At 46.8% G+C, this 24,488-nt stretch overlaps 1 protein-coding gene across 1 annotated transcript in view; it reads left to right on the top strand.

The window, feature by feature from the left end:
• LOC144791172 (cytochrome P450 2J2-like) overlaps window positions 1-24,488 on the top strand; it is a 309,092-nt gene that overhangs the window by 71,091 nt on the left and 213,513 nt on the right. Inside the window, exon 2 of the mRNA XM_078665822.1 lies at window positions 18,174-18,323. Within this exon, the coding sequence (XP_078521948.1) occupies window positions 18,174-18,323 (150 nt within the window). The remainder of the gene's footprint in view (window positions 1-18,173; window positions 18,324-24,488) is intronic.

Here is a 24,488-nt window from a genome sequence, read left to right on the forward strand (position 1 = left end):
TTTTGGGATTAGGAGAAACAATAGACCTCCCTCTACTTCCAATTCAGAGGTAACACGTGTCACAGTACATATGCCCCAGGATGCAGAAAGAGGACACCTGCTAATCACCCACTTGTATGAAATCTGTGTCATCATCTCCCTATCGGGAGAGTACTTGTGGGGAGCAATGACAATCTGTCTGGTTTCCTCAATTCCAGAATAGGGTCCACATGGTTTATTTAGTAATGTTTTGTGGTGGAGCTTGATTTGTGCAACACAATGCAAAACATAGCTGTGAGTTACCATACTTTAGATCACAAGCACACCACATAAACGCTTTGCGCCATACTCATTCAAGTAATAACATATGCCCTCATGTTTCCTGCACACTTGAGTTATTGCGTTGGCTTCCTATGGAGGACTGTATTTGCTTCACAATGGCCTGTTTAATCTATAAATGCCTAAATCATCTGAAACCAGGCTACTTGTACACTAAAGAGTGGCCCTTTGCACTATCACAGAAGCCCTGTATAAAATACCTACCGTTCATTTCAGCACATGAGTGTATGTTCGGGGGGCGTGTCTACGAGGCGGATGGGAGCGGACACGTGAGCAAAGAGCTCTGCGCCAACACCGTCTCTTATCCTGATTAGGGACACTGTTTGAAGCCCCCAAGCCCCAGGAACAACAGAAAAGGGGGCCAGGAGGCACCAACAGCCAGGACAGCAAGTTTGGAGGCGGCGCTAACGGAGGTTCCACTGAAAGAAACTTGAACTGCATAGCGGGCCCAAGATGGCGGTTGGGGCTCCGTGATCAAGTAGGCTGCGAGTGCAGCTCAGCCTGTGAGGACTATCGGGGAACATAGGCGAAGCAGATTACCCCTACACAAAAATTCAGGGCAAGAGTTGCTGGGGAAATCAGGGGCTACCGTGCCACCAAGAACCTGACGAACTGACAACTCCGGAGGCAGCGGAGACGCAAGATGGCGTCGGGAGCGGCCGGCAGAGTTCTCGCCACAGCGTTGGATGGAAGCCGCGAGTGGGACTGGGGGACAATATCGCCGCTGTAAAGACTAGGACAACTGATAGAGGTTTGTGGGGAAGAGCAGTGCTGTAGAGCGACCCTGTGCAGATTGCGAGTAGCTGCGGGCGCCCCCCCTCCCTTCTATCTGTGGGCAGAATCGGCGGCAGCGAGGAGGTACGGGAGAAAGTGCCAGAGGAGTGGGGTGCGGCCCGGATGTGCAGGGGGTTGGAGCACAGTGCTGAAGGTGCAGCGGATGCCCTGCCGGCCAGGCTGGACTGCGGCCGCCTTGGAGGTGAGGTAACAGCGGGCGCTGGAAGGACAACTCGGGCCGGCGAGTGGAGGCATGCGGGATAACTGGCAGCCAGGGCTGATTAAGGGGGCGGCCTGCTTACAGAGTAACGAAGCAGACAGGCACCTGCCAGATACAGAGGGCGGCTGCTGCGAAAACAGGTGGCTGAGCCCGGGGAGATTGCACGAGATAAGGAGCCCTGGAGCCGCATACATGCGTAAAGGCAGTGGAAGACAACGGTTGGAGAGCGCAGGGGCTGTGCGGCGATCATAGAAGAAGGATGGCTGAAGGGTACCTGCATCACTGAGGGAATGGTGAGATGGACTGACTACCTGCACTAAAGGCCATTTGAGGGGGAGGAGAAGAGTCTGAGGACAGCACGCCCATAGCGGAGATGCCGGTGGCCTAAGGGAGCTGGTAATCGTGAGGAGCCGAAGGTGCATATTGAAGCGTTCCCTCCTCCTATTTGGGGATCTGTCGGCTGGCACAACTGAGCATGGAGGGTTGCAAAAAATGAAGTCATTTGGCCAGTGGGCACGGCCTGGCAGGGAGAAGAGCACACAAGCGGCTAGGAGAAGGCATGTGTGGAGCCACTGATGGGAGACTTTGGCAAGAGATAAACAGGACAGGACATTGTGAGTAACCACAGGCTGGTGCAAGCAGTAGGTAGAACACTCAGGCGGCGGGCACAGATAAATAACTACGTCGCAGACTCGGCAAGAGCAAGCATTGGTATGGAGCTGAGGCCCGCTGTATCTGGCCCATGAGGCGGGGGGACTGTGATACTCACCGGCAAAAAGAGATGCAGTAGATGGCGTCGGCTGGCCTGGAGTGGGTCCCATTGTTGGAGGTGAGCCTTCGCTGCCCGGCTGGAGAGAAGCTCGATAGGAAGATTGAGACTATGGAGTGGCGGGGCCTGGCTGAGCTTGGAGGACGACCCTGCCGAGGTGGGTGACTCTGGAAGAGGGTGCAGAGTGGAGAAGTGAGGGCGACTTGACCACCTGAGGTGTGGCAGCACAGTGGGAAGCCGCCGAGAGGCTGAAACTCACAGAAGACCACTGGGAGGCCGCGCGATTCATGAGCCCCGTAAGAACATGGGGAAGCCCAGAGGGAAGCAGGCGGGAGCGCCTGTGGAGCAGGCAGAGGACACGACTACTGGGGAAGCGCATGAGGGCCTACAACAACGCTCAGAGGGGATGCTCCAGCGACAGGTTGATCAAATACTAAAAGTCATAACGGACACTAGGGAGGCCTTGCAGCTGGACAATGCGCATGTGACGCATGGCTTGGCACTGCTCCGAGCGGACCATGCCAAATTGGCTGACAGGGTAAAGCACGGAGACGACCATAGAAGTCCTGGAACCAGCACAGAAGTCGATGACAGCACTAATGACTGATTTTCAAAATAGGCTGCAGACCCTGGAGCGGCAAACAGAGGACGCCGAAGGGAGGAATCGACGGAACTTACTCCTGAGGCTCAGCCGGGAGTTTTTTTAATGTTACGATGCACTCTGCACTTTCAACATTTCTGCTGCTACTTTTATTTAAAATTACACAGATTTTAGAGACAGTTTATTTTAACTGAGGGCTTACTTGAAGGGAGGCGGATTGACCGGTGATGGTGGATTTTGGGTCACTGCCGGTCACGGTCATGGTATATTTGTGTTAGGAATAGCGGGACCGCCATCTTGGGGATGCTCGGGCGGCAGCGCTCTAGTTGCTCGAACGGAAGCACCTCAAAAGAAGCTGGGAGCCAGCGCGCGGCCTCTGCTTACTCCTGAGGCTCAGCCGGGAGTTTTTTTAATGTTACGCTGCACTCTGCACTTTCAACATTCCTGCTGCTACTTTTATTTAAAATTACACAGATTTTAGAGACAGTTTATTTTAACTGAGGGCTTACTTGAAGGGAGGCGGATTGACCGGTGACGGCGGATTTCGGGGCACTGCCGGTCACGGTCACGGTATATTTGTGTTAGGCATAGCGGGGCCGCCATCTTGTGGAGGCTCGGGCGGCAGCGCTCTAGTTGCTCGAACGGAAGCACCTTAAAAGAATTATGACTAAAGCGCACAGCGGGCGAGCCGATGGCGCGCCAAAGACGCGCCAAAGGCAAGCCCGTCTGCGCCCGTCCGCGCCTGGACCACGCTGAGAGCCATGACCCCTGCCAGATCTTTACCAGGTAATCGACCAATATACACTTATTCAAGAAGTGGATTGTTACGACTAAATAACGTAGGTAGGAGTCTAGAAAGTCCTTGCCTTCCCTTATATGAAGATTCGATAAATAACCCGGCGTTCTGTCCATATTGCAACATTAACCTTCCAACACCTGTGTTTAGTAAATTAAGAGATAGATTACCAAAGGCAACAGGTGCCTGGAGGAACAACACTACACAGGGCATAAAAGCAATCCTCCTTAACGCTCGGTCACTGGTTAAGCATAGCACAGAATGTGCGGTCCTGATAGAAGATCTAGGGCCAAAAGTGGCATTTATCACTGAAGCGTGGATGGACGAAGCCTCTGGAGCAGACATAGTAGAGGCATCACCATCTGGTTTCCTATGTCATACGGTCAACAGGCAGGGCAAGAAAGGAGGAGGGCTGGCAGTGATTTACCATGACTCCATCAAAGCCATAATTAAAACAATTACCGATGGGGGACGTGAAGCCCTTAGCTTCTCCCTCTTCCTCCCACACAAGGAGAATTTTAGAGGAATTCTGCTATATAGGCCACCAGGGCTGCGGAAACCCTTCATTGACTTAGTGGGCAACCTGATGGAGGAAGGCATAAGTGACAGATCCTTCTCCATAATGGGCGACTTTAATTTCCATCTGGAAGACCCTGTAGACTCAGACACACAGGAGTTATTGGACCTCATGAATGGATTCGACCTCCTACAAATAGTCAAAGGGGCCACCCACACAGCAGGACATACGCTGGATGGGATCTTTTCAATTTACCCACAGTTATCCTTGATTGAGGTTTACCCAGTTCTGTGGTCAGACCACTCTGCCATTCTATTTGAGATAACCTGTATAGATAATCAGAACCATGTGAAAGCGACAACAAAGCCCAGCAACATACGCGCTTGGAACAAGATTGAAGCCAAAGATTTGTCAGACCTCCTGGAATCCACCTTGCCCTCTCTGGTTGGTGAGGTTGACACGGCTATCACCAGATTTAATGATTGGATTAATGAAGCTTGTGATAAGCTCGCCCCAAAAAAATGCTTCTACCCTAAAATGACCTATCCTTCTGCCCCTTGGTATACCCCTAATCTAAAAGCTCAGAAATGCATTTGTAAGCACTCTGAGCGGGAATGGAGGATGGGCTATAAGGCAGAGGACAAAACAAAACATAAAGAAAGTATACGGGCATATAAGCAACTGTTGCTTACAACTAAGCAAGAGTACTTTGCGAGTCAAATTGAACTAGCGAAAATCTCAGCAAAAGAACTTTTTAAGATTGTCTGTAAATTGGCCAACCCTCATACGTCACAAGTGACAGAGAGCCAGGAACTCTGTGACACAATTGCCAAGTACTTTTTAGATAAAGTTGAGGACATTTTTTCAACATTTAATAATGCCAATAATGGTCTCTCTTATGAACCAGGCATGGATATTAACATGGCCTCACAAACGCAGTATGCGTTGACTGAATTCCCTCCGCTAGCCAATACTGATACTGCTACACTTCTGCAAAATTTGAAATCAGGCTCTCCCTATGACTCATGCCCTATTAAAATAGCCAAATTGATCCCTCAAATTTTTACTACGGCTCCGACTCCCCTTTTTAATATGGTACTGGGGGTGGGTAGTTTTCCAGCGTATTGGAAGACGGCCTCCTTGATCCCGTTGCTAAAAAAACAAATCTGGATTCAACAGATGTTCGCAACTTTAGACCTATTTCTCGCCTACCTTTCCCAGCCAAAATGTTGGAGAAATGGACTAATAGACATCTGAGCAGCTACCTGCATGATGCTGAGGTGCTTGACTGTAGGCAATATGGCTTCCGGGAGGGTCACAGTACAGAAACCGCCCTCTTAAAATCTACTGATGAGATTAGGAAAACTCTGGATCAGGAGGGCAAAGCAGTAATGATTATGCTGGATCTCTCCACAGCGTTTGACACGGTCCATCATGATCTTTTGATGGACCGTTTGTCAGCCTGCAGAGTAAAGAATGCTGCCTGTAAGGTCTTAAAGTCTTTCCTCTCTGATCGTAGGCAGATAGTAGCCCTTGGAGAGTTTTGCTCGGCCCCTTTTCAACTGCCCTTTGGGGTCCCTCAGGGATCCTCATTAAGTCCAACCCTATTTAACGTGTACGTATCGTCCGGCTCCATTGATAAGATCTTTTGGATTCAACTTTACTTCCTATGCGGACGATAGTGGTATCCCTCCTTCCTGGACTAGAAGGGGCGGTTAGCCACAAGTTACACGATTGCATGGAAGCAGTTGGATTATGGATGGCCAGTAATTGCCTTAAATTAAACTCAGACAAGACTGAGGTCATTCTATTTGGTAATGATATTAACATGTGGACCCCAGAATGTTGGCCGGACTCTTTCGGACCCCTGCCTGTACCCTCCACACAAGTGAAAAACTTGGGAGTGTATTTGGATGACAGATTGGACATGAGAAAACAGGTTAATGCTGTGGTGTCATCTACGATGTTCACTATCAGAACTACTAAGAAAATCCTCCCTTTCCCGCCTAAGGAGAGTCGACAGACGGTGGTTACGGCACTGGTCATGTCAAGACTTGACTTTTGCAACAGCCTCTATTTAAACATCCAAGAGAGGCTGTTGCATAGGCTACAGATGCTGCAGAACACAGCTGCTAGGATAATTTCAGGCATACCTAAATTCTCTCCTATTTCTAGTAAAATCCGCAAACTTCACTGGTTGCCTGTGAGACAACGAGTACACTTCAAATCCATGTGCCTTGTCTTTAAGTCACTTCAGAACCAGGGACCACGCTACCTACAGGACCAACTTCAATGGTATTTACCAACTAGACCTTTGCGATCATCAGCTCAAAAATTAGTGAGAGTACCACCAGTGAAAAATGCTTGCTGGGGCGGTAAAAGCTTTGTGGTGGGCGCAGCAAAACTGTGGAACCAGATCCCCTTTTATCTGAGGAGTTGCACGGATTTGCTTCCATTCAGAAAAATGCTTAAAACCTGGCTGTTCTAGAACCATCTCCTGACCGTGCTACTCATTTTTCTCTCCCCAGGATAGAAGATAGCGCCAGGACACCCTCAGGTAACAGACACGCTCTATAAATTAATTAACATAACATAACATAACAATATCCGGGAGGCGGGACTACCTGAAGGGGTGGAAGGGACCAGCATGGTGGACTATTTGGAGGAGCGGCTAAAAGGGACCTCCGTGCGAGAAGGACTGTCATCTTTCTTCACTCTGGAGAGGACACACAGAGCTGCAGCCAGGCCATTGGCCCCTGGGAGACCGCCAAGGCCGGTGGTGGCCAGGCTGCTTCACTACAAGGATAGGGATGTCCTGCTGAACACGGCCAAGACGGCGGGCCCGTACACAGTGGACAACAGTAGGGTGGCATTGTTCCCGTATTACACGCTCGAGGTCCAGCGCCGCAGAGTATCGTTTGTGGCAGTCAAGAGGGCACTTCGGGATGAGGGTATTCAATACTCTCTGATGTTCCCGGCATGCTTGAGGATCACTATGGATGGCAAGATGTCCTTTCATGACAGCCAAGAAGAGGCTTGGGACTGGCTGGAGATGTATAAAGGGGGTATTGGAGAAGCAGGGAGTGGCATGAGAGCAGGAGCAGAGGGGCCACGACCGCGCAGACTGAGGCGCAATCGGCAACGTCAACCAGCGGCCCAGAAACCGACGAAGACAAAGACAGAGAAGGAGCGAGCGGCCGCATTGCAGGCCGTCACGATTATCTCTCAAGTGGAAGGGGGTACATCTCCGGCGCGAACAGAGTCAGAAGGGGGGGTTCTTGGAAGAGGACGATGAACAGTCGGATGCTGGAAGTTCGTACCTGCCTCATGTGACTGCCGGGACGGCGGATGAGGCCGTGGATGGGTGATGTAGACTCTGGCCGGACATGGGGAATGCACTAAGTGAAGGGGAGGGAGACTAGGAAGGGGATGGACTGGGACCAGGATGGCTGGGACTTGTTTACTGAGGCCTGGGACTTTGCAGGGGCTGTGGAAAGCGAGTGTAAGAAGTCTCGCTGAGGTGAGGCCCCGGAGGGGGCTGGTATAACATTACGGGGTTGAGCGTGGGTTGAAAGACTATTAGGTGTCCGACTCCCTGAAGCCCAGGGCTTAGCTCCCGTAAGTTTGTGTGGTGTAGCTCCCTAAGGGAGGTGAGGGAGCAGTTGTGCAGTAGTTTGGATGGGTTCTAATGTTGTAGTGCCTATTCTGGGGGGAGGGAGTTGGGGAGGGCATGGGTGGGGGTTGAGGGGAGTTAGGGACACCGGTGTGCTCTTAGACGGGGATGTGCGCAGGGGAGAGGCGGTTTGACAAATAGGGACACTACTTGATTTAAAATGTATTACCTGGAATGTAAGGGGGCTCCACACAATGCAAAGGCGACACAAGGTGCATGCTTACCTGGTACGAAGGGGGGTGCAGGTGGCACTCCTTCAAGAAACGCCTATTAATCGGGCTGAGGGAGCAGCATTGTAGAAGAGATGGAGAGGGCAACTTTTTTATACAACTTACTCCGCCTTTTCCAGGGGCGCCTTGGTGTGGGTTAGAGCGGGGTTTCCTTTTCAGTCAACGCAGCAATTGAATGACCCAGAGGGAAGGTGTGTGGCGGTGCTGGGGCTGCTAAATGGAGTGGATATAGCTCTGTGCAGTGTGTATGCTCCTAATGTTGACCAGCCCTCCTTTTTTGAGAGATTATCAGGGAGCTTGGCCTCATACTTAAATGATGCAACAAAAATGGGGAGATTTCAACTCCATAGCAGATATGGAAAGAGACAGATCCCACCCCCTGCTTTCTGGTGCCCCAGTGCATAGGATCTCCAAGGTGAGGAGAGCATGGCAAACTAATTTGGGGGCTGGTTGAAACGTAGTGTGCCCAACATTCACGGGAGAGATTTAATTCCTATTATTCTGGCCTTCATGACTTGCATTTGCGCTTAGACACAATATTATGTACCCCTGATGTCCACTCCAAGGTGATAGGCAGCGAATATTTCGCGAGAACGATATCAGACCACAACCCGCTACTAGTGCGAATATGATGGAGCCGGGAGAGGTCACTCATACCGACCTGGTGACTCCGCCCGGAGGCGCTGGAAGATCCGGTCTTTAGTGAGGAGCTTGGGAGGGGTATTGACCAATACTTTGAGAAGATTAAGGGGATGGCGATGTCTGCTGGCAATTGAGTGAGACGCGTTTAAGGTAGTGACCAGGGGTATCTGCATTAGCAAGGCGGTGGGAGTGAGGAAAACGTTATTGGTGGATTTGGAGAAAGCGGAAACCAGAATGACAGAGGTGGAGAGGGACCGACTTGGGAAGCCCCAGCAAGAGGTAAAGGAAGCTAGAGAGGCAGTGGCGGTACAGGTGGAGAGACTACGCTCCTTTGACTATAAGAATGATAGAATATGGATGCCTGATAGAACAGGACCAGAGAAGCAGGCAGTTCTCCACGGTAAAAGAGTGAAATGATTGTTTCTACCGGGAGGACATGACGAAAGCGCCCCCTGGTCCCACAAAAAGCTTTTAAGAGAAAACCCGTCATCAGACAAGGAAATAGTGTTTGAAGATACAGTACGCCTATCGTTTCAGGACACCCAACAAACTATAGACTGTTCAAATTCAGGAGAGAAAACGAAAAATGAAGCAAATCACTACGCTGTAATAGACCCCCACATGATTATATCCAACGGATAGTTTTAAGGGTGATCTAACTGACCCCAGAAACTCGACAGACAGAACGTAGTGTCTTGACAAAGCTGGCCTAAAATCATATGTACCACCGAAACGCGTCGACGCATTTCAAAGTATAATTCTTCAACTCGGACACCTGTGTTGACACATTAATAGACTGTGCATAACATATGGGGGTCAGATTGAGTTTGAATATACACTCAGTATTGCACAATTGAATGTCTCACTGTTGTCTGTCTCTGTAATTTGTTTCAATTTTGCAGGTCAATCTTGAACCCTATGTATTTTGATCATTTGTCTTACTTTTTTAACTGGTTTTATTTGTGTAAGTGGTGCTATTGTCCACTTGGTATTTTAAATAAATTGTGTAATCTAATAAATTGTAATACAAACATTTTTTTTTATAATTGTTGTTGATTTTATGTATTGAACTACTTGCTTGGAGTTTCAAATTGTTTTATTGTATATTTTTCAAGGGAATATCCTTTGTATATTGCATGCAGAGGGGGACAAATCGAGCGCCCTGTTGGCATGGTTGGCTAACCCGATACCTCGGGGAGTACCAATACTGGGCCTGATTGCTCCCACAGGGGAGATGGTGAACTCGCAAATAGGGATTAACAGCTTGTTTCTAGAATATTACACTGAGCTCTATAGTAGCCAATTGACTAAGGATGCTGATGGCATTGGGGAGTATCTCGAAGAGGTGGCCTTGTTGAGATTGAGTAAGCAGCAGGGAGACCAGCTAGGTAATGAGATCATGGTAGGAGAGATTAGGAGCGCGATTAAACATATGGCCCGTAACAAGATGCCTGGGGTGGATGGCCTTCCCATAGAATTCTACTCCAAGTACGCGGACTGCTTGGCTCCGCGTTTGCAAGTGGTTTATAAGGAGGCGCATAAATTAGGGAGGCTGCCTGAGACGACCAGGGAGACTATTATCATCCCTCTCCTGAAGCCTGGAAGGGAAGCTACAAATATGAAGGCATATCGCCCTCTATCAATGCTGACAACCGATTACAAAATCCTGAGTAGGATCCTGGCATCCCGACTGCTGCCATACATGGCGCAGTTAGTGCATCGGGATCAATCGGGTTTTATACCGAAGCGTAACACGTCTGTTAATGTGAGACGATTATTGCGAATTTTGGAGGGATGCCAGGATCCAACATCGACTGCCTTGATTCTATCAGTGGACATAGAGAAGGCATTCGATAGTCTGGAATGGCCGTACCTTTTCCAGGTAATGCGCAAGCTGGGGTTAGGGGAAGCGTTCGTGAGGTGGACCTAAATAATATATAACTCAGCGACGGCCTGGGTAAGAACAGGAGGAACAGTGTCATCGCCCTAACATGTGGGACGAGGAAAGCGCCAGGGCTGCTCGCTGTTTCCGCTCCTGTTTGCACTGGCGATCGAGCCACTGGCGATGCGAGCTAGGTCAGGGAGGCATTATGCTGGGTTGGAAGTGCGCGTAGAAGTGCACTTTATAGCGATTTACGCAGATGACCTGCTGATGTTTTTGGCTGCCCCTGGAGAGATATTCACGGGAGCGACAGAGCTGTTGCGGATGTTTGGGGAAGTATTGGGGTTACTTGTGAATTGGGAGAAGACTTGCCTTTTCCCGGTGTGTCGGGCCATGGAAACTCCTGCTAGACTGGAGGGAATAAGATGGGAGCACTGTTGCCTGCCATATCTGGGAACTAACATCTACCATGAGCAGGTGGATATATTGGAGGGCAATGTGAACAGAGCAGTGCGAGGGGTTAAAGGGAGCATGGCATTCTGGAGCACTTTGCCACTTTCGGTAGCAGGCAGAGTAACACTACTGAAAATGGTGGCACTGCCTCGACTTTTATATTACTTCAGGACACTGCCAATTTGGATTCCAGGGTGGCTGTTTAAGACACTTAGGTCCATGATAGGGGGATTTCTATGGGGGAGCGGCAGAAGGCGGCGGGTGGCTCTGTCCACGATGAAGAGGCCTAGAGCAGAGGGAGGATGGGCAGTCCCAGACTTCGAAGTGTATTATTTAGCAGCCCAGTTACAGTGGCTTACGCAGGTGGTGGCCCGGGAGTTTAGGGGACCGGATGGTCCAGAGGACCGATGGTTACCACGGCATGTTATGTTGTTTGTTGTCCTTGGACAGTGATTACAAGTTGAAACATTGACAAATGAGGAGAAAACACTTAGAGCATGCTGGAATCGATACAAGCGTAGGGGTGGCGTCATTCGTCCATACGCACCGGAGATACCCCTAGGCATGTGCACGGCCCTCCCGCATGGAGGGGACTGGTCAGCACTAGCAGAGTGGGAAGATCTGGGGTTGCAAATAATCGGGGACCTGTATGGGGAGGGGGCCCTCTTGCCTTTTCAGGCACTACAAGAAAGATACGGTTTGCCTAGGGGTGATTTTTTGCTACATGCCACTCTGTTATCTGCGATTCAGAAATACTGGGGGGAAGGACTATCGGGACCACAGACATCCTTGACATGTCAATATGTTGTAATGGCAGCGGGGACGGTAAAGGCAGTCACATGCCTGTGTAGGCGAATGGTGGAAGAGGGATTGCAGCCATTGAATCGGTTGCGTGAAAGGTGGACCTGGGTAAGGATATGCCTGAAACGACCGGGGGAAAAAAAAGTTGAAAGGGCATGGAAAGGCATGTGGAATAACAGATTCCATCTCATCCATTTTTACATTCTTCACAGGGTATATCTAACCCCAGAGCGATAACTAAATATTTCCATGTGGACTCGGCATGCTGCCCCAGGTGTCACACGAATGCAGCAGACTTCCAACACATGATGTGGAGTTGCCCGCAGCTGGGAACATATTGGGAAGAGGTGGTCAGGGTTCTGTGTGGAGCAACGGATAGGCAGATAGAGCCCGACATGGGAGCATGCATACTGTAAAACAAAAAGATGTATAAAACAAAAAGATGCACACAGTTCCCCTGGAGTGGGGTAATATCGTAGTACGGTATGCTGTCTTCCTCTCTGCATGAGGTGCAAAGGCGTTAATGTACCTAAGTGAAACAGGGAAAGGTATCCCTTGTCGGAACTAGGGATGCCTCACACAACAGGCTGGTTTAACGGCTGTTGTCATGTCACCAGCTAGTCGTATCGTGTCATCATCGGCTTCCTGCTCCAACGTCAAGCCGGCGCTGCAATGCCTGACGGGTAGCACGAAGTGCTACACTTTTGTGGAGATCTTTTGTTCCTTGCCGGTGAATGAGTGGGTGTGAGGGCCCTAGTGTGTGAAGTAGTGAGCGTGAGTGAAGTGAGTTAAAAAAGGTTGGTGTGGTCTACTCCCTTGTCTTTATTCGTGTAGTTCACCACCTTATTAAAACGAGAGGGGCAATGGGACTACAGTAGCTAAGAAAAGTTAGTCCCGTTCAACCCTCATTTGTGAACAGGTCAAAATGTTTCATGCTCTATTGGCAATTCTTCAGGACCAACAAAGTGCTCATAAACTTAGTGATGTGCCCCGCATAAGGCTGAGGCATATGAAGGATACAACCTGGTCGGTTGCCGAATCCAGCCAAAGGGGGGGTTTCTGCGTCATAAGGATACCCCTCACTGGCGGTCGTTAATGCCCCAAGGCTGCTCCCGTGGGGTCTGCGTGTTTTGGCAGTTATCTCATAGGAGCGGGCGGGTGACCTCTTCACCTAATCCCACGTTCCAGCGCGATGTATCGCGTAAAGCAGCTGGAACGTGGGATTAGGTGAAGAGGTCACCCGCCCGCTCCTATGAGATAACTGCCAAAACACGCAGACCCCACGGGAGCAGCCTTGGGGCATTAACGACCACCAGTGAGGGGTATCCTTATGACGCAGAAACCCCCCCTTTGGCTGGATTCGGCAACCGACCAGGTTGTATCCTTCATATGCCTCAGCCTTATGCGGGGCACATCACTAAGTTTATGAGCACTTTGTTGGTCCTGAAGAATTGCCAATAGGGCATGAAACATGTTGACCTGTTCACAAATGAGGGTTGAACAGGACTAACTTTTCTTAGCTACTGTAGTCCCATTGCCCCTCTCGTTTTAATAAGGTGGTGAACTACACGAATAAAGACAAGGGAGTAGACCACACCAACCTTTTTTAACTCACTTCACTCACGCTCACTACTTCACACACTAGGGCCCTCACACCCACTCATTCACCGGCAAGGAACAAAAGATCTCCACAAAAGTGTAGCACTTCGTGCTACCCGTCAGGCATTGCAGCGCCGGCTTGACGTTGGAGCAGGAAGCCGATGATGACACGATACGACTAGCTGGTGACATGACAACAGCCGTTAAACCAGCCTGTTGTGTGAGGCATCCCTAGTTCCGACAAGGGATACCTTTCCCTGTTTCACTTAGGTACATTAACGCCTTTGCACCTCATGCAGAGAGGAAGACAGCATACCGTACTACGATATTACCCCACTCCAGGGGAACTGTGTGCATCTTTTTGTTTTATAGATTGATGGGACACGCACACTGGACCCCTATAAATATTGTCCCCCCCAATGTCCCTCCCTGTTGTTGACAGCATGCATACTGCACTGGTTTCTGCATACAGCACGAACTAAGATCACAAGCAAATTTATTGATTTGGGGCTATTGTTGGCCAAACGAGAACTAACAAGGCAATGGAAATCCCAGCAGGGGCCTAGCGTGGCGCGATGGGAGGTGGAATTCGAGAACTGGGCGGCTATTGAGAGTATGGTCAGGTGCAGGTCAAGAGAGCAAACAACAAAAATGCGATGGAAACTACACAGGCATTGGTGACTTTGCTGAAGCTCCCAGAGCCGGACTCAGATACTGACTCCCTGGAGGCTCCTCAGGAAAATGTTGGGGCGCCCAGAGTATAGATAGGCTGGGGCAAACTACGGGGGTAAAGGAGTAGGAGTGGAGACAGCGCGTGTGTGAGGACAGCCCAAATGTAATTGGAGACCGGCACACCCTAGCACAATGTTGAGGATTGGTTATCCTTCCTTAAATTACATGGAGCACACCGGAGGAAGGGTTAGGGGGAAGGGGGAGGGAGGGGCAAGAATATGTGGGGGGCACCATGCTTGGAGACCAATGTGCTGTGGGGTGATATTGCATGTCTACACTGATGATGATATTGACAGAAGGAGAGGAGGATTGATAGCTTAATGTAGAGCTGAATAGGATACGAATACTAGCCCGAAGGCGGACAGTGACTATTCATGCCATGTAACAAGAAATGTGCCCCCTTTTGAAATTGTGTCATGTAAAAGGGGGTTTGCGTGTTTTGAAAAACAATAAAAAATACTTTACAAAAAAAAATGAGGGCATGCTCGTTTTCTATTCAGGCTATCTGGAACTTGCTCCCCCTAGCGTTCACACAAATTCATGTTGTATCTTTTTGTTAGCATTCTAGTATTTATTGTGTATATATTTTATTATATATTTTGTTATGTATGCTGTAAGCTTTATATTGTTTCATTTTGTGTTTACCTTTGTAAGTCTCTTCCATTCCAAGCACATGCTCTGTGTTCCATGTTCCACTAGACAGGACTTGGAGGAGACAGGTGCTGAAGTGAGGAGACCTGGGGCCCGATGTAGGTAATTCTTATTTACCACTTCTTAAATACCGAATTTTACCGATTCAGTATTTAAGAAGTGGTAAATATGAAGGGGGGAGATGTAGGTATTACAGATTCTGTAAATACCGAATCTTTAAGATTCGGTATTTACCGAATCTGTAAATACCGAATCGGTATTGCCCATTGATTCCTATGGGCCTTGAAGCCCATAGGAATCAATGGGCAATACCGATTCTGTAATTACAGAATCAGTAAATACCGAATTTTGCAAGGGTGCAGGGGGTGTCACTTTGACACCCTCTGGCACCCCAAAAATAGGCATGTGCACCATGTGGCACACAGACATGCCCTAAGGGCATGTCTGTCTGTCACATGGCTAGGTGTGCATGCACACATGTGCATGCACACCTGGATTCGGTATTTTAACACCCAATTGGATTGGGTGGTAAAATACCGAATCTGAAAGGCCTGCGGCACTCAAAGATGTGCTACCTACATGTGCTTTTACAGAATCGGTATTTTTACCGAGTCTGTATTTACCGATTCGGTAATTTTACCGAATCTGTAAATACAGATTCGGTAAAATACCGATTCTGTAAAGCATACTCCTACATCTGAAAACCCTAATACCGGTCGGAAACGGACGAAATCGGCCGTTTCCGACCGGTATTAGGGCTCCTACATCTGGCCCCTGGAGAGGACCCATTTCTGGGCTGTGTAACTGGTGTTTCAACTTTAATACATTTATACTACGAGGTCTACGACAATAGAATCCATACGAACAGCTTAAAAAAATGTGAGAAACTGGATTATTATTTGAACTGAGCACATATATCCCATGTATCCTGTGAGAAGCTGGCTTGGTAGATGGTGCACACTTATGTAAGTGGGCACCCTGCATTAATCCAGACAACCCTTTTGGTTATTCTAGTGGTCTTAGACACCCTTAGAAAGCTCTCTAAGTTTTAGCTGTGGAGGCTTAGTCCAGGAGTGTAAAGCAGCGTGTTTTACCAATACATAATCTTATTGATATAGATTAAGTGGAAAAGAACCACACAGTGTATTTATAAAAAATATGTAGTTATCGTAAGACAATCACTAACACATACAGATATCTCCTTCCGAGAGATATACACAATGCACACAATACTTTGCAATAAAACAGGTAAGAAGCACAATTACACAGTGGTCTCCAGGGGGAGACCAAACCATATTCCAAAATAGTGATATGCGAACCACGACTCAAGTCAAGACTATACCCAGAAGACGTAGAAGTGCCGGGGACCCAAGGAACCACACGAGGTAAGTAACCAGGGACCCAAAGTAGGCAGTGTGCAGAGTGGGAACACGATCGCCGACTCAAGTAACTGGTTAAGTCGCAGTTGCAATGTTAAAGAAGAAGGTCCCTTCCTAGTGGACCCTGAGGACACCCCATGGAAGACAGAAGGTTGGAGAGCTACCCCACCCGTGGATACCAGACAAATCAGGATTACCTACAACCACTGTGGAGCACAATCGAGGAATGCAGGACAAGGCCACTGTTGAAGATGGATGAAAGAATCTGTTGGAAGCCAAACATCGGTTCTTTTGGAACAGTACCAGAAAGCAGATGGGTCCGAGTCTATTACACACCTGGACGTCCAGGAGGCACGGGAGATGAAGGTCACTCAAGTTCAGTGCAGCAGGTCAGTTAATTAAGAGGCTTCAAGTACGGGTACACCAACTCTGTAGCTCAGCCCAAGCCACCAAGATGCTGAAAACGACTGAGTCCATCTGTCCAACAAACTTATTGGCACTGGTCAGTTATAGCAGGGACAGACTCATCAACAGAACCTTTTTGGTTCATCCGACTCTGTTGATACAAGTCGGTCAAGGTAACCAATGCAGTTACTGCGTGATGAAGCAATACAAAGACACAGTGCACAGGAGTTCGGTTCAAGGGATTCTGGCCTCAACTCGATGAGAGGACAACTCAGGCCTCAAGGAAATGCAGTACCACCGCCTGTGTTGCTGAGCATTTTGGAATCCGGGGAAGCCTGGGTTTGGTAGACTGGTCGATCTTGTTACGGTGACTGTGAATGCAGGGGAGTGACTCCTTCACTCCAAGGGAGATTCCTCTGGATGTCTATAGATGTCCACAGGCCAAGGACGGAACCTGTATGAAGCACGAACACTGATGGTGCCACAGGTTGCAAGATGACGAGATCAGGAGCAGACAGAGTCTTCTCAATTGCAGTCTCAGTCCCAAAGCAGAGGATGATGCAATCTGTCTGGCACAGTCAGAACAACTCGACCAGGATGACCAGACGGTCAAAGTTGAAGTGGAGATGGAGCTAAATCAAACCCCTCAACAAATCTAGGGACCCACCTACAGGTAAGCCCTTAAGTATTCTAACGAAAATGTTGGGACAATTTAGGGTTCCCTCCCAGGGGAGTGGCTGGACAGTGGGAAGGATACTGTGTTCTTACTTAAACCAGAGCAGACAGACTTAACTGAAAAAGAAAATGTGTGAAGCATTTAGAAGTACCAAAACAGTTCAAAAGTCGAAATCACAACATAGCATAATATGACATAACAAAACAAAACATAACATATCATGACATGACATAACATAACATACGTTACACTCCAAATGATAAAAACACAGAATTATAATGGGCAAAATCACACCAAAATGGAAAAAATCCAGTAAGTGTAACCAACATGGATTTTTAAAGTTTGAATTCAATTTTCATGCCAAAGAGCACAAAGTGCCAACTGCGTATAACTGGCCATGCTAGACCGGGATTCATCGAGCAAGGGTCAGGTACTAAGCCCAGGTAGGTCCTCGTCAAAGAGTTACCTTCGTACTGGGACATTTTTCTGGGGAAAAGGTGGTTGTCGATGAGTCGTCTACTGTGCAAGCTGGATTTGAGTTGAGGTTTGACAATACTGGGTGGCTGAATAGTGCAGTCCTGTTCCAGTCGTTGACGAAGGCGGGAAAGCTCAAAGCAGAAATTGATGTAGATTCAGTTCTGAAGATTCAGTTTCTTTTTACCAAAAAAGGGATAATCAAAGAATGTCACATTACATTAACAAGTTTACATAGTGCAACGTTTGCATATTTGAATTAAAGGTATCATCCACATTTTTGATTCCCCCCCCCCAAAAAATAATTCCAACATATGGCTGCTAAGTAGGAGAAACATTTCCCACCTAAGCAGATTCAATGGATGTGGGGAAGAGCCAGCAAGTGGGTGGATGAAGGCCGTTGTAATTCCGAAGGCTGGTAGAGTGAATAACATGCTCAAGCATGAACTGTATTACAGATCAGCCATTCATTCATTGCATTGTGCTTGTCTGGTCCTCTTCCTAATAAATCCATTGACCCTTGACATTACAATTGACAGCCATGCAGAAATGTCCCCATTAATAATTTCAAGTATCTACAGGTGTTGTCTCTGCCACTGGTCACACTTGGAGGCAGCAGAGACGTGCAAGTACAATCATTCTGCGCAGCCTGGGCAATAGGCAGAAGAGCATGGGGAACCGAATCCAAGATGAGGTGCAACACATGGTAGAGTTCCTCACCTCTCAAGAAGGTTTGTATATGGATCAATTGGATATATTCATTTAATAAATGTCTAAAATGTTCTGAATTCCTAATTGTACCTGGCCATTTTCTGGATCATTTAGGTTTAATTTAGAGACTATTACAATCATGCGCACTAGTTTTTTTGTAAACTAAAGATGGATGCACCAGCTCTTTTAAAATGCAACATAGCTTATGATTCTCAAGATTTTTTACACCAATTCAGGATTTTTGAGTATTCCTCTATAGTACCTTTAAAAAAGGATTAGGAAAATGTGTGTTGTCAGGGAATAGGAGGTTCAGTGCCCTTTGAAAAAAAATGACAAACATTTATAGGGTATCAGTGCCAAGCCACAGTATTCCAACTTTGTGGATATTCACAACGATTTAATGTGCACTTTCGACATCTTAAATGCACATTTATAGTTACCCCTGGCTACTATGAGTTTCTACCTTAATGTTACATGTTTTGTATTGCATGCTGAGAAAATGCAGGATGAGGATTGACAGAGAGAGGCTTGTGTTTTTAATCACTGCTTATTCCTGGGAAGTGTGGTGAATCACAAAGGAAGGACATATAGTTGAACATTGAAAGAGTAAGTGTGAATCTATCCCCATGAACCAAGGACAGATTTGCCAGAATATTTCCTATATAATTAGGCTATATGCACTTGGGTGTCGAACTTAGGTCAAGGACAAAGGCACATGTGTATTTGATTTAGAAAAAAAATGTCTACACCTTTGTTAGAACTGAGATTCCTGGTTGGCTGAGGTATGCGCTCTGGCCAGGCAGGCAGGAACCACCACTCTAGTCAGAGTAGGCTAAGTAAGTACACACTACTGATAGCCTGTGATCATCCTCTGGTAGCTTGGCATAGAGCAGTCAGGCTTATCTAAAGAGGCAATATGTCAAGTACTTGAGCAACACACACACAGTAACACACTGAATTCAGCACAAAAGAAAGACTCCCCACAAGTTTAGAATAATAAATTGCTATACTGTGAACAAAACAGACCACAATTACAAAAATAAGATGTATAGAAGATATTGAATTTCAAAAGAGTAAGTCGAAAAATCGCACCTGGAAGCAAATAGCTTTTTTGGGGTTACATGAGGCCACAGAGAAAAATCAAAGTTTGGGCCAACCACAAAATAGCGTAGGCTGACTAAAAGGCCCATGCAGCCCTGGAGAACAAAGTACCTTTCCTGGTTGCAATAGCGAGATGTGTAGTGAGATTAATCGATTTAGGTCCCGCAAGTCGAGGATGCCTGGATTTTCTCTATGCGCTGATGGCGATGCGTTCATTCTGTGAATGGTTGCTGGAGTCGAGAGCCATTGAGCGATGCAGAGAGTTTTTTCATGCAGTTCAGGGTATGTGTCAATCTCTTCAGGCTGCAGTGGCAGTGATACACTGTCGGAATGGGTCAATCTAGGGAGGCAAAAGGCAGTTTCTGATGCGATGCACCAAGTTTACTCCTGCAACCGGGTTGAAAAGCCACTTCTGCTACACACAGGCAGGGGATGCATCAAAGTCCATGTTGCAAGTACCTGGGCCACTTCCAGGAACCAGGCAAAGGAGCAAGACTAGAGACTTTGATATCGATGAGTCTCAAACAACAGGAGGAAAGCCATCAAGTCTTTGGAGCACACTTGGAGATAAGGCAGAGTCCAGCACTCATCAGCAAAGTCAGAAATCGCAGGATACCAAGCAGAAAAGCAGGCTTTCCAGATCAACAGTCCAGTTGGGTCCTTTAAGCAGCACAGCAGTTTTTCTGGCAGAGCTTTAGTTACAAGTGCAGTAGTGGCTGATTTTAGGGGTCAAAGACCCTGTACTTTTACACAAAAGTACCTTTGATGTCGGGGTGACTTCAAAGCAGCTTCTAAAAGTGCACAGGTTCTCCGTTTAATGCAGCCCTGTCTGTCAGGCTATCTATGGAGGTAAATCGTCTCTTTGTGTGGTGGAAAGGAAACTATTCAGTAAAGTGTTAGCCCTCTCTTCCATACTGCCCAGGCAGGGCCATCAGAATGGAGATATATGTAGATGGGTACTGAAACACACCTATCCTTCCTGTGTTTGTGGCTGGCTAGAGGGAATGCACAATGTGTAGCTGACACCCAACCCAGACGTGTATTGGAGACAACCTGCAAGGCACACAGAGCAGTAAGTGCAGAAAAAATGTCCAAGTTTATAAAAGTGGCATTTCTAAAACAGCAATGTAAAATCCAACTTCACCAGTAAGGAGAATTTATCATTACCATTCCAAAGATATAAAACATGAAGTAGCATTCCCAAAACTAACTCATGAGAGGAGTAGGCCTCACAGTAGTGAAAAACTAGTTTAGCTGATTGTCACTACCAGGACATGCGAAACATAAAGTACCTAAGTTTCACATACATAGCACCTTGCCCTTAGGGCTACCTAGGGCCTACTTTAGGAGCTGTTTATATGTAGTAAAATTGGAGTTTAAGGCTTGGCAAATAGTTCTAAATGCCAAGTCAATGTGGCTGTAAACTGCACACACAGGCCCTGCAATGGCTGGGCTGAGACAGGGTTGAAGACTTACTTATGTGGGAGGCACAATAAGTGCGGAAGGCCCAGTAGGAGCATTTAACTTACAGGCCTTAGGTATATGGAATACCACTTTACAAGGGACTTACAGGTAAATTAAATATGCCAATCATGTACTCACGAATTACACACATGATTAGGGAAGAAGTACATGCACTTTAGCACTGGACAGCAGTGGTAACATGCCTCAGAGTCCTAAGGCCAGCAACAGGAATCAACCAAGCATGGAGGTGAAAATCTAAAAGTTTGGGGGAAGAACACCCTAAGGATGACAGGTCTGACAAACTGCTTTTGGTGCATTCCATACAATTAGTCACGTGCTGATTTGATTCCTGCAGCGAAGCGGAGGACATCTCCCCTTGTCTGCATGGCAACCCCTGATACTTCACCTTTTCTGGATCCTGTTGTGACACTGCTATTCAGTGTGACAGTGGAGTGTGAGTGCTCAGGCTCCAAAATGACATTGGTAAAATTGGTTTCAGCTAATTGGTCTATTTACATTTATTGCCATGTATATGCTAAGAAACTGCACCAGTGGCATGGAAGTCAAATGTTGTATGTGGGTCGCAGTCAATATTTATACCATCAACATACATGACGTAAACATATGGCTGCCGGGACTGCCACTGTGCTTTGGTTGGGCTGCATTTTGAAAGCACTGCAGAGGTACCAAGAAGGTACATATGCTTCACTCCTAAAGTATGCATTGTAAGCTCACGTGGAGGGGGTAGGGAAGTGTGCATAGAACAGTTTCTTAAAATGGCACACTACCTATTTGAAATAGCTGACCTTTCTATAACTGAAGACCTAAATACTTTTTCCACTGTGTAGAAGTAGGATGCCTTCCCCAAGTTCAAGCCTAGGTATGCTTCAAATTATAATTTCTCTGACTATGACAATGCTAGCAAATGATTCAAGGTTGTAGTCCCCTTAGTTTCAAACCATGGTCTAATTGTGAAATCAGATTTGCAGTAACTTTAGTGGAAGGTATCTTTATAAAAATGTACATTGTTCTACCTCAGCCAGAACTGTCTTAAAACTAGTTCCTCCACTCATCACACCTCTAGAGGGCAAATCACAGTTTTAGCTAGAATTAACAGACATGCCTGCCAGAAGAAAATAGACTAGCCTCTGGGTCCAGGAAGGCAGGTGAACTTTCAACAATCACTTAGCGAGTCTAATTTAGGGATGAGGCAGGAACAGATGGCAGAACAAAAGACTGCCTTGATACCACTTCTTGTGACTTAGAGATAAGAAATGGGGCTGCTGCTATTTAATCCCAGAGCCCTTCTAGACCTCTTGCAACTAACCTCACAAGAGGAGGAACACAGTTTAAAAAATCCATCCGTAGCATCTTTCACGTAAGGGTCAATTTTAGGGACCTACAGTTTGATGAAGCAATCTACAAATTCAAATTGAGTTTCAAAAACAGAACCACAGCCTGAAATAATGGACGTACCAGATGGTTCTTGAAGGTTCTTTGGGAAGAGTTTAAATGCCCGGGCTTAGAGGGTGTGGTCTATTCAGGTCTATTCGGTGTTATAGTGTGTGATCTATTCATATCTATTCAGTACATTTGCACTAATGTAGCCTGCGAATATGGCTCATTACATCGCAATGTATTACATCGCGTGCTTTTACAATGCAGTCGTTACAGCGCAGTCGTTACAATGACCGCGTTGTTAGTACGCAATGCATTTACATCGCAAGCCATTACAATGGCTTGCACTAGGGGGCGCACTGGATTTAGGAATAGTATTAATTACGATTCCTACTCCAGTTTGTGCCACAGTAGGGAAGGTGTTGGAATTCATTTCCAATACCTCAACACCCCCTAGTGCAAGTCGATGTAATGAATTGCGATGTAAATGCATCGCATACTAACAACGCAGTCGTTGTAACGACTGCGCTGTAATAGTAGCATGATGTAATGACAGCGTTGTAAATGCTGTTTCCCGTAACATGCATATAAATCTGTCAGTGATCTAACAGAGTTCATCCTGTAACTTATATACTGGATTGTAAAATGGGGTTTTGTAATGAGCAGCATTACTTAGTTGTCTAATGATCTCTTTTTCATATTCACATAGTTTTGGATTATTATAGCTATCGGTTAGTCAGCAGGTGTTATGTAATGTCCATATCATGGCTTTTTTATTATTATTTTTATTTTTTTTGTCCTCATCTCACCTTGGATCTGAGCAGGTTTAGCAAGCCGTCTATAATAGATCTGGGCGCCCTTCGACTCACTGCATAGATCCACGCCCCAGGGCTTCCTCACGTGGTTGAGGTCAGGTGAAATCATTGGACCGGGAAACCACCACCTTTAGACTAGAAATTTATCAGATGTAGGCGCCGACCCCAGCCCAAAAGGGAAGACCAGATGTTAGCCTGTGTTCCTGACCTATCTCCCTGCTCCATAAGGGCGATGTTCAGAATAGCTTTTACCAAATTTTCCCTATTGGGGGGATCGAATCTTTCCACCTTAAACAGATTTCTCTCCTGGCTTAGATTATCAGATACAATAATAGGCCTTTGTCTATCTGAGAGAGCACCTCAGCTATAGAGTCGTTCATACCAAAAATAACCAAGTTAATATCCATTTCCAGATCTATGCCGAAAATAGTAATCAATATTTCCCTCACATTCTTCCAATATACAGTTAGTTTCGAACACTCAAAAAACATGTGGAGATCATCAGCTTTATCAGTTTTACATCTGGGGCATTTTAGACTCGGAATTGGTACAAACTTCGCAATTCTGGCCGGGGTAAAATAAAGCCTATTTAACACAAAAAAATGATTCCTTTTTAATCTCGCTGGCTTTATATATTTGTATAATAGTTTAAGAGAAGATTTAAATCTTTCTTCTACAGGGCAAGCTTGGGGGAGGGAGTTCCACCCAGCTGATTAAGACGGGATCTCTCTATCTTCTGCCTCCAGCAGCCTTGGATACCAATAAGAATTATTTTTTTTTCCATGGATGCGGATCTAAAAAAAGCTGTTCAAGATCCCAATTCCCTTTGATCTCACCCTCTTCTGCCTCATACCATGATCTCAATTGGATGTATTTGAATCTTGAAAATGTGGGACCAATCTTGGCCAATAAATATTCCCAGGGAAGTAGACCCTCTGAATCCACCAATTCTGACCATGTCCGCAGTCCCACCTCCTTTAATGGAATCGCTAAGCTGTCATTCAAGCACTCCGGGGTCCCTGGAGAGTACCATATTGGGGCTTTATTAGAAAAATACCCCAAACCCCAGATTCGCCTCAATTTATACCATGGTGACAAGGCGGTTTTCAAAACCTTTAAACATACTCGTTTAAAAAATCTGGGCGCCCTGAATTTAAACAAGAACCAACCTTGCTCATTGTCCCCCTCTGCCAAAGCCATTTCCCTCAAAAGGCTGCCCCACTTAGTTTCAGCTGGTGTTGTAAGTAACATCCTAATACCTTTAAACTGAAATGCCATTAGGAACCAGTTAATATCTGGTAGAGCCAAGCCGCCCTTTAGAAGCTTCCTTCTCAGCTTCTTCCATGACAGTCTTGCACTCTTTTGACCCCATATAAAACTTCCAATCTTACCCTGGATTTTATTTAT

The sequence above is a fragment of the Lissotriton helveticus genome, chromosome 11, assembly GCF_964261635.1.
Source record: "Lissotriton helveticus chromosome 11, aLisHel1.1, whole genome shotgun sequence".
NCBI lineage: Eukaryota > Metazoa > Chordata > Amphibia > Caudata > Salamandridae > Lissotriton > Lissotriton helveticus.